Source organism: Garra rufa, chromosome 14 (assembly GCF_049309525.1).
Source record: "Garra rufa chromosome 14, GarRuf1.0, whole genome shotgun sequence".
In the NCBI taxonomy this organism is placed as follows: Eukaryota; Metazoa; Chordata; class Actinopteri; order Cypriniformes; family Cyprinidae; genus Garra; species Garra rufa.
The window spans coordinates 2880836-2891482 of NC_133374.1; the positions used below are offsets into that span (position 1 = coordinate 2880836).

A 10647-nucleotide genomic window follows, 5' to 3' on the forward strand; every position below is an offset into this window, starting at 1 on the left:
CTTTTCTCTTGGATGCGATTAATTGTTTGCAGCATGTGCTTTATGCAAAAACATAAATTAGTACATTATACATAACTTTTTAAATATAATATTATCAAGCACTTTATTTGGAAATCAAATGTTACATTACACTGAAAAAAATGGTAACATCTAAGTTAAGTGGTTGATATTTAGACAAAACTAAATGTTATGAGTTCAATCAGGTAGAAACAGCTCTTTAAGAAAATTATTGCTTGGGCTGGATTTACATGTTTAAAGGAACACTCCACTTTTTTTGGAAATAGGCTCATTCTCCAACTCCCCCCCCTCGAGTTAATAAGTTGAGTTTTACCGCTTTGAAATCCATTCAGCCGTTCTCCTGTTCTGGCAATAGCACTTTTAACATAGCTTAGCATAGATCATTGAATCCTATGAGACCAATAGCATCGCGTTAAAAAATAACCAATGAGTTTCGGTATTTGTCCTATTTAAAACTTGACTCTTCTGTAGTTATATCGTGTACTAAGACCGGCGGAAAATGTAAAGATGTGATTTTCTAGGCTGATAAGATTAGGAACTATACTTCCATTCCGGCGTAATAGTCAAGGAAGTTTGCTGCAGTAATATGGACACAGCAGGAGCAGTAATATCACGCAGCACAACGTGACCAACTGCATGCACAGGGAGCGTTCTTCGTTGGAAGTTACCCAGCTGGGAACTAATTTCAGGAGCTGCATGATATTACTGCTCCTGCTGTGTCCATTGCTTTGATGAGTTTATGTAATAAACACATGAGAGATGTTCAGTACACGTAAGGCAGGAGTTTGTAGGGCACTCGTCGACAGTATTCTCTCCAGGCGTCTCTGTGCTTCTTCAGACATGACTCTTCGATCTCATTGGCTCGTTGCCTCAATAACTGAAAGCACTGCAGTGCCGGCAGATACGGCAAAACGCTGGTGAACCCTGCATCAAACAAACCAGAGCAATGACTCAAACACTGCTGACATAAGACCTGGTTAAAGCTGATTTGAATGAGTTTATCTCTCTGTACCGCATGGCAGACACCAGGCAAACATCATCACGATGTCTCCTAAATAATTGGGGTGTCGGACCCATCCGAACCATCCGGACACCAGGAGACTGCTTCCTGCCGGACTGCGGATTGTGTTCAGACCTTCAACAGAGATTGAGATCATCAGAATTTACATTCTCTTTATGACTTTCTTGATCTGTGTTTATGAACTGGTGTGTTAAAGGGGTCATCGGGTGCTAAACTCACTTTTCCGTGTTGTTTGAACATTAATGTGTTGTCAGTTTGTGAACACAACCACCCTACAATGATAAACATCCACGCAGTGGTCTTTTTTTAATCTTTAAAAGTAATATCCACTTTTTAAAATCAGGTCATTCTCAGCTTCTTGTGGGTGTGACATCACACAGACAGAGGCCCCTCCCACAATAGTTGATTGACATGAGCGTTTTACCTTAGCCCCGCCCTCACGAGCTGAAACAGTCCGACTCTGATCTCCATTGAGTGACTCAGGTGCAGAGGAAGACTCTATTTGAGAGATTGAGGTGTTCTGTTGTTGGATGTAAGGATTAACGTTACTTTCGTTTTTGAAAGGAAAGCGCCAATCCCGATCTACATATGCGTCTATGTTCGTGTGAATCGTTCCTGATGCAGCTTCACCCACAGCAGAAGTGAGGATAAGTGTTTTTATGCATCTTTGCAAACTGCCTTTCTTAATGATGTGCTTGTAGGCAAGTTTCACAGCTAAACGCGGCTAAAGTAAACATTACAGATCATAATCCCACATCAGAGAGGGGCGGGGCGAGCAGAGCTCATTTGCATTTAAAGGGACCATGCAATAAAATGAGTTGATGTTTTGCAGAGCTGATTTTGAGGTAAAGTTTACACAGTTTACACAACTATTGAGAATTTTTAACCAAAGTATATTATAGACTTTTCATTAAGACCCTAAAGAATCATATGAACTTGTGGAAAATGGACATCCGATGACCCCTTTAACAAAGAACAGAAATGGTTCTGTGGAAGTGGATGTGAAGAGGTGACGTACGAGCGTAGGCCGGATCGTTCGGATTTCTGCGGAAACCATCTTTCTGCTCGTTGGACAGGTAATAAATCAGGAAGCCAATACCTGTTGATAAACTGCACTGAGAATTAAAACAGTCACTGGATTGTAATCAGAGATGACATGCTCTACAATATGCAAAATAAGAGGGATCATACACAATGTATGTTGTTTTTTTATTTAGCACTGACCTGAATAAGATATTTTCACATAAAAGATGTTTACATCATACTGTGTTGTTACCTGAATGATCCACAGCTGTGTGTTTTTGTTTAGTGATAGTTGTTCATGAGTCGCTTGTTTGTCCTGAACAGTTAAACTGCCTGCTGTTCTTCAGAAAAATCTGTTTCTGTTGGTTTTCCAGCATTTTTGTGTATTTGAACCCTTTCCAACAATGACTGTATGATTTTGAGATGCATCTTTTCACACTGAGGACAACTGAGGGACTCATATGCAACTATTACAGAAGGATCAAACACTCACTGATGCTCCAGAAGGAAAAAACATGCACTAAGAGCCGGGGGTGAAAACTTTTGAATCGAATGGAGATGTGTACATTTTTCTTATTTTGCCTAAATATCTTTTTTTTTTTTTTTTTTTTTTAGTACTGCCCTTTAGAAGCTACAGAAGATATTTACATGTTTCCCAGAAGACAAAAGAAGTTAAATTTACCCTGATCTTCAAATTCCAAAAGTGTTCACCCCCAGCTCTCGCAATCTTTACTTTTTTTGGAATTCTGAGTTAATATCTTGCAACTTATACTTTTTTGACTTTTTTTTTTTTTTCAATTTTGAGTTAATAGTTGTATATGAGTCCCTCAGTTGTCCTCCTGTGAAAGATGGATCTCAAAATCATACAGTCATTGTTGGAAAGGGTTCAAATACACAAAAATGCTGGAAAACCAAAGAAAGGATTTTTCTGAAGAACAGCAGGCATGAACAACTATCACTAAACAAAAAAACACAGTTGTGGATCATTCAGGTAACAACACAGTTTTGAGAACCAAGGGGATGTAAACTGTCTCTTGTGGACTATATGTAAACATCCTTTATGTGAAATATCTTATCAGTACTAAATAAAAAACATGCATTTTGTATGATCCCTCTCATTTTCCTAAAATAATGAACATTTTGCAGATTCTGAAAGGGGGATATCTGAGGTCTGATGATGGTTATTCTCACCAAAGAGCAGACAGATGGGTACAACAGACAGGAAATGAATGGAATTGGGCCTCTGAAGCAGGAAGTAAACGGGCAGACTGGAGAAGAAAGGGATCCAGATGAACTCGCCCAGAATCATGATGAAGCCAATGGGCTCCTCTGTAAACTCTTTGGTGGTCAGCACAGAGCCCTGTCCAAACACAGCATCAGACGACACAAATACAGTTCAGTTTAAGTTCCGTTTCGTGAAATACAAACAACAGCTTTGTTTACATCAATTTATGCTTCTGTAAATTTTGGGAAAATGCACTGATGGAAATGGCAAGACATACGTAAAATCTTAAAAGTAAAGGTAAAATATTCTTAAAACAGGAGTCACAAACAGGATCATTTTACTAGTTTTAAGGGGAGAAACTGCAGGCAAAAACGCTGTTTTTTTCATGCACCTGTGAAATTTGAGATTTTGGGCTTTTTGGTTTTTCATAAGTGTCAATAGATTTCAATTACAATACATATTTTTAAAGGCAATGAGTTTTTTTCTCCTACACTGAGCCATAAATCTCCACTTCAGTAGCACTTACACACACCACACTTTGCATTTTTATTCCTGACTATATCCCGAAGGTTTTTAAAGAGGGATTTGTTCAGATATAATTTACTTGATTTCATACATTTTACTCTCCAAAAAAATGCTAAAAAAATACGTTTTTCCGTCCGCTCTAGGTTTTTTCTGAATTATGGAGTGACAAAATGAGATACCCTCTATAAAACATTTGATTGTAATATAAAATTTTACTAGAATTTAAATTAAAATTTAGAATTGAAATTCCAAACTGACTTCATCCAGTGTTTAGATTTAGTCTGAAAAACACTTTATGAAAAAGCGAAAAGCCCAAAATCTCAAATTTGACAGGTGCATTAAAAAACAGCATTTTTGCCTGCAGTTTTGAACTAGAAACATATGCAAAATTAGTGCATATCTCATTAAATAGTGGCTTATTTGCATATTTAAAACTAAAACTTTAGAAAACTTGTAAATACAAAAATGTGTGCAATTATCAATGTAATCAATCAACTAAGTAAAGTGATAACTATTAGTTAATTTTTTTACCCTATTCACCTGTCTTGCCTTAAGACAAAATGCATTTAATTTTTTTTCTCCTGTAAACCAGACTAAATAGCTTATGTCATTTTGCTTGTCTAGTAAATACATCTTAATTCAAGAATTTATTTGAGATATTTTAAATAGAAAAAAGACAAAAGTATTAAGTAGGATAAGTCTTTTTTGCAGTGTAGTCTGAGCCAAAATTTGTGTCTAAAATAGTAACTTCCAAAACTGTCATGCAATTGCATTTCCAGGCATCTTAGACTTTTTGTCTTGTTTCCAGCCAAAACATCTCCAAATTCTTAAATTAGGAAGGATTTTCTAGACGAATAAAAATTGTCTTGTTTTCAGAATAAAACAAGTCAAAATTAAGTGAGTTTTTGCTTAGAACGAGCAAGATAATCTGCCAATGGTGTAAGAAAAATAATCTTATTTCAAAGAGAAAACAAGATTATATTTCTTACCCCACTGGCAAATTATTTTGCTTGTTCCAAGCAATAACACACTTAATTTTGACCAGTGTTCTCTGAAAACAAGACAATAATTTTTACTTAATTTATTTAAGAACTTTGAAATATTTTGTCTGGAAACAAGACAAAAACAAAATCTGTGTAAGAAAAGCTTTTTTGCAGTGTTTCATATCAGTACACTCTTAAAAATAAAGCTTCTTTATTGGCATTGATGGTTCCATGAAGAACCTTAAACATCTAATGCAGAAAAGGTTTTTTATATTTGAAAATGTTCTTCAAATGGTTCTTTTAGGGACTGTTCACTGGAAGGTTCTTTAAGGAACCAAAAATGCTTCTTCTATCACTGCAAAAAATGGTTTTCTTAGATTTTTTGTCTTGTTTCCAGCCAAAATATCTCAAAATTCTTAAATCAAGAAGGATTTTCTTGACAAGTAAAAATTGACTTGTTTAAAAAAAAAAAAAAACAGGTCAAAATTAAGTGAGTTTTTGCTTAGAACAAGCAAAATAATCTGCCAATGGGGTAAGCAAAAAAAAAGTATTTCAAACAGAAAACCAGATAATTTTTCTTACATCATTGGCAGATTGTTTTGCTTGTTTCAAGCAAAAACTTACTTAATTGTGACTTGTTTTTTCTAAAAACAAGACCATTTTTACTCGTCTAGAAAATACTTTATATACTTCAATATTTTGAGATGTTTTGGCTGGAAACAAGACAAAAAATCTAAGTGAGAAAAGCAATTTTTTGCAGTGTGTCCTGCTGACCTCATCGATGAGGAAGTCCAGAATGTAAATGAGCTGAAAGACGATGACAAGCAGCAGAGACAGAGAGCAGTTCTTCATCTCTACAGCAGTCAGGAGATAACTCAGATCCATCACGGCCTGCAGAACCAACACACACATTAATCACCGTTCGTTCATCTGATCAACTCAGATTTGGGATTTAGACAAACTCACCCAACCCATGAATCCAATCCTGACCATGACAAAGTGCTTGATGTCGATGATGCCCAGACGAGGATCCATACTCTGACCCAGAATGAACTTCAGCAGGGACTTTGCTGTACAACACAGACACAAACACACATGACCTCTGACCTCAGTCGAGGATAAACAGGAGCGAGTTGAGCTGTGGATGGTACCTGTGTTGTCGTAGGTCACGTGTGCAGAGGAGGGTGTTCTGATTGGACACAGGAACAGCATCAGGCTGAAGATCAGAGATACGGCCATGCAGGCGGTCACCAAAGAGAAGATCCTGTCCATCACAGCAGCGGCCCGCAGAACACCTCCGAACCACAGACCCAACAACACAACCACAGTCAGGAGACACGCATACAGACCTGCAAAGATGCCAGAACCCCCTTAAATATGTGCTCAATCTTTTACCATTGGTCCAATATTATATTTAAATGTATTGCCATCTTTAACTAATTAGGTTATGCTTGTCATACACTGCCACTCAAAAGTTTAGGATCAGAAAGACTCGTAATGTTTTTTAAAGTTGTCTCTTATGCTCATCAAGGCTGCATTTATTTGATCAAAAATACAGAAAAAAAATAGTAAAATTGCAAAATGTTATTACAAAATAAAAGAATGTTTTTTGTTTTAATATACTTTAAAATATAATTTATTCCTGTGATGCAAAGCTGAATTTTCATCAGCCATTACTCCAGTCTTCAGTGTCACATGATCCTTCAGAAATCATTCTAATATCCTGATTTATTATTAGATTTATCAGTGTTGGAAACAGTTGTGCTGCCAAATATTATTTTGGAACCTGTCATACTTTTTTGAAAATTCTTTAATCAATAAAAGGTTGAAAAGAACAGCATTTATTTAAAATATAAATATTTTCTAACAATGTAAATCTTTGCTAATACTTCTTTATTAATTTAATCCTTGGTGAATAAAAGTATTAATTTCTTTCAGAAAAAAGAGAGAATACAAATGTACTGATCCCAAACTTTTGAACAGTATTGTTAGAAAACGTTTCTATTTTAAATAAATGCTGTTCTTTTGAACCTTTTATTGATTAAAGAATCCTCAAAAAAGTATCACAGGTTCCAAAAAAATATTAAGCAGCACAACTGTTTCCAACATTGATAATAAATCAGCATATCAGAATGATTTCTGAAGAATCACGTGACACTGAAGACTTTGTATCACAGGAATAAATTACATTTCGAAATATATTCACTTAGAAAACAGTTTTTTCAAATTGAAATAATATTTCACAATATTACATTTTGTTCAGTATTTTTGATCAAAAGCATAAGAAACGTCTTCAAAAACCATTAAAAATCTTACTGATCCCAAACTTGTGAACAGCAGTGTATATACTGGTGGATTATGGGCTTGAGGTCTAACGGTGGAATTTTCTCTTACCGTTGAGCTTGTATTTCAAGCGCTTTCCATCGCAGCCCATCTTGCCTTCTGCCACCTTTATAAAAGATAGATGGAAGATACAAATCTTAACTACGAATAATAACTTACATACTACCCAGGGCTGCTGGTTTATGTGTGTCTTGTTTCTGATCTCACCTGTCCCACAGGTAGATAATAGAGCACCATCTGCAGGACAGTGAATAGCAGCACCACGCACACAGATGTCCAGTCCCAGATCGGGATTCCAGCAGAACCGAGCAGAACCCATGACTCGGAGGAGGACCGGCAGCCGTCCAGCAGCATTATGAGAGACACACCCAACAAAACACACAACAGAGACAGATCTGACACACACACACACACACACACACACACACACACACACACACACACACACACACACACACACACACACACACACACACAATCAACAGCCTGAATCACTGTACACATTATGATACTGACTCAGAGGCTTATTACAAAGTCCTTGACTTTGCACTAAAACTATTAAGGAGAGACACTACAGGTGAATAGAGTAACAGATAATCATCATACTTTCTCAGTAGATTAATCATGGTACATTAACTGTTTACTAACTGTTTAAATATGTAACTGAGGCATTGTCTAATTAAATATTCACTTATCTGCATACATAATAGGTAAAGCAAGGTTTAAATTTCTTGTTCGATTTAGTTGTCATATTAGAGTTAAAGGTTTTTACAGAAGGGATTTTGGATTTCTCTTTTTATTACTCGGTAAATCAGAAAATTCTGTCAACAGACAGGAAAAAATAAATTTTCACCATATTTTTAGGAATAAAATGTTGTATAAATCAGGACAAATCATATATAAACAAACCCTTCTATAAAAACCTTCAGAATATAGAGGGGAATAAAACTGTAAGTTTTGGTGTGTGTAAGTGCTGCTGAAGTGGAGAAACAAACTCACAACTTTTAAAGATTTGCATTTTCGTCATGTTTTTAGGAATAAAATATATAAATCAGTGTGAATGATATATGAACAAACTCCTCAGTAAAAACGTTCAGAATATAGATATGACAAAATCTCTAAGTTTTGGTGTAAGTGCTGCTGAAGTGGAGAAACTCGTAATCTTTAAAGATTTACATTTTCGCCATGTTTTTAGGAATACAATTGTGTTAAAATGAGGACAAATCATATATAAACAAACCTTTCTACAAAAACCTTTAGAATATAGATAAGAATAAATCTCTACATTTTGGTGTAAGTGCTGCTGAAGTGAAGACAAAACACACAACCTTTAAAGATTTGCATATTCACCATGTATTTTAGAAATAAAATGTTGTATAAAACAGTGTAAATAATATATCAACAAACTCCTCAGTATAAATCTTCAGAATATAGAGAGGAATAAGTCTCTAAGTTGTGGTGTATGTAAGTGCTGCTGAAGTGAAGAAAAAAACTCACCGTTTTTAAAGATGTGCATTTTCACCATGTTTTTAGGAATAAAATGTTGTATAAATTAGGACGAACCACATATAAACAAACTCTTCTATAAAAACTGTCAGAATATAGTTAGATATAAATGTCTAAGATTTGGTGTATGTAAGTGCTGCTGAAGTGGAGAAACAAACTCATAATCTTTAAAGATTTGCATTTTCGCCATGTTTTTAGATTAAAATTTTGTATAAATCAGGAAAAATCATATATAAACAAACCCTTCTATAAAAACCTTTAGAATATAGATGGGAATAAATGTCTAAGTTTTGGTGTATGTAAGTACTGCTGAAGTGGAGAAACAAACTCATAATCTATAAAGATCTTCATTTTCGCCATGTTTTTAGGAATAAAGTGTTGTAAAAATCAGGGCAAATCATATATAAACAAACTCTTCTATAAAAACTATCAGAATATAGTTAGGAATAAATGTCTAAGTTTTGGTGTATGTAAGTACTGCTGAAGTGGAGAAACAAACTCATAATCTTTAAAGATCTTCATTTTCGCCATGTTTTTAGGAATAAAGTGTTGTAAAAATCAGGGCAAATCATATATAAACAAACTCTTCTATAAAAACTATCAGAATATAGTTAGATATAAATGTCTAAGTTTTGGTGTATGTAAGTGCTGCTGAAGTGGAGAAACAAACTCATAATCTTTAAAGATTTGCATTTTCGCCATGTTTTTAGATTAAAATTTTGTATAAATCAGGAAAAATCATATATAAACAAACCCTTCTATAAAAACCTTTAGAATATAGATGGGAATAAATCTCTAAGTTTTGGTGTATGTAAGTGCTGCTGAAGTGAAGAAAAAACTCACCGTTTTTAAAGATCTGCATTTTCGCAATGTTTTTTAGGAATAAAATATTGTAGAAATCAGGACAAACCACATATAAACAAACTCTTCTATAAAAACCTTCAGAATATAGTTAGGAATAAATGTCAAAGTTTTGGTGTAAGTAAGTACTGCTGAAGTGGAGAAACAAACTCATAATCTATAAAGATCTTCATTTTCGCCATGTTTTTAGGAATAAAGTTGTTGTAAAAATCAGGGCAAATCATATATAAACAAACTCTTCTATAAAAACTATCAGAATATAGTTAGGAATAAATGTCTAAGTTTTGGTGTATGTAAGTACTGCTGAAGTGAAGAAACAAACTCATAATCTTTAAAGATCTTCATTTTCGCCATGTTTTTAGGAATAAAGTGTTGTAAAAATCAGGGCAAATCATATATAAACAAACCCTTCTATAAAAACCTTCATAATATAGATGGGAATAAATCTTTAAGTTTTGTCTGTAGTGTCTGACCAAAAATAATTTCTAAATCAGATTAGTTGGAGTCATCTTCCACTAGCTGAGATATCTACAGATATCATGTAATCTGTTAATTAGTTGGACCTAGTCAAGACCTAACTAGAGTACTTACGGATGTTGTTCCATTTACTGCGGACCTGTACCACACCTTTGCCATCATCAGATCCATTCTCAAGCTTCCCGTTATCTGTGTCCTTTAGGAATCTATTCCTGTGCATCTGTAGGACAGTCAGAGGTGTGTAAATTTAGAGTGAATCCAGAATAAACGCTAATTTTCATTTCTCAGACTCACCTGATGTTCTTGTAGTTGAGTAGTATCAGTCATGATAATCTGTGGAAGAAACAACTGATTTCAAACCACTGCACAAAGCCTAAAATACAATCAAATGAGTTTTGTTTTGCTTAAAATGTGATCAAATTAAATTTTTAACAGTCTTACCAGAGGTAGATAGAGCAAAAACAACACCACACTGCTGTATTCACAGAAGACAAAGGTTTTTATACTTCAGCCGTTACTACATACTACTGACGTGTTGCGATATCTTCTGCATGCTGGTTGAAACATGCAACAGCTGAAAACGTTCAACAGACAACTGGAGTTGTACTTACTTCCCTCATTCTGAAAGATCTCAGAGTTTGATGAAAAATCCCAAACACCTGAGA

The 10647-nt window shown here is 34.8% G+C and overlaps 1 protein-coding gene across 1 annotated transcript; it reads right to left on the reverse strand.

Moving 5' to 3' along the window:
• Positions 1-79: 79 nt before the first annotated feature.
• LOC141285230 (delta(14)-sterol reductase TM7SF2) lies at positions 80-10309 on the reverse strand. The gene is made up of 11 exons (XM_073818271.1): positions 10277-10309; positions 10097-10202; positions 7346-7533; positions 7190-7244; positions 5947-6144; positions 5762-5865; positions 5570-5686; positions 3254-3422; positions 2058-2138; positions 1031-1153; positions 80-942 (listed from the first exon to the last, which is right to left on the reverse strand). Exons 1-11 carry the CDS (start codon positions 10307-10309, stop codon positions 782-784), a joined length of 1335 nt encoding a protein of 444 aa, XP_073674372.1. The 3' UTR covers positions 80-781.
• Between the last annotated feature and the right edge of the window lie 338 nt (positions 10310-10647).

What these genes read in the sequence shown, in the direction of transcription:
- LOC141285230 (XM_073818271.1), bottom strand. Translation starts at nt 10,309, where the DNA reads ATGACTGATACTACTCAACTACAAGAACATCAG. An exon ending in ATTATCTACCTGTGGGACAG is followed by an intron (nt 7,245 to 7,345) that starts GTGAGATCAGAA and finishes TCTTTTATAAAG; the next exon opens with GTGGCAGAAGGCAAGATGGG. An exon ending in GGATTGGATTCATGGGTTGG is followed by an intron (nt 5,687 to 5,761) that starts GTGAGTTTGTCT and finishes TTGGTTCTGCAG; the next exon opens with GCCGTGATGGATCTGAGTTA.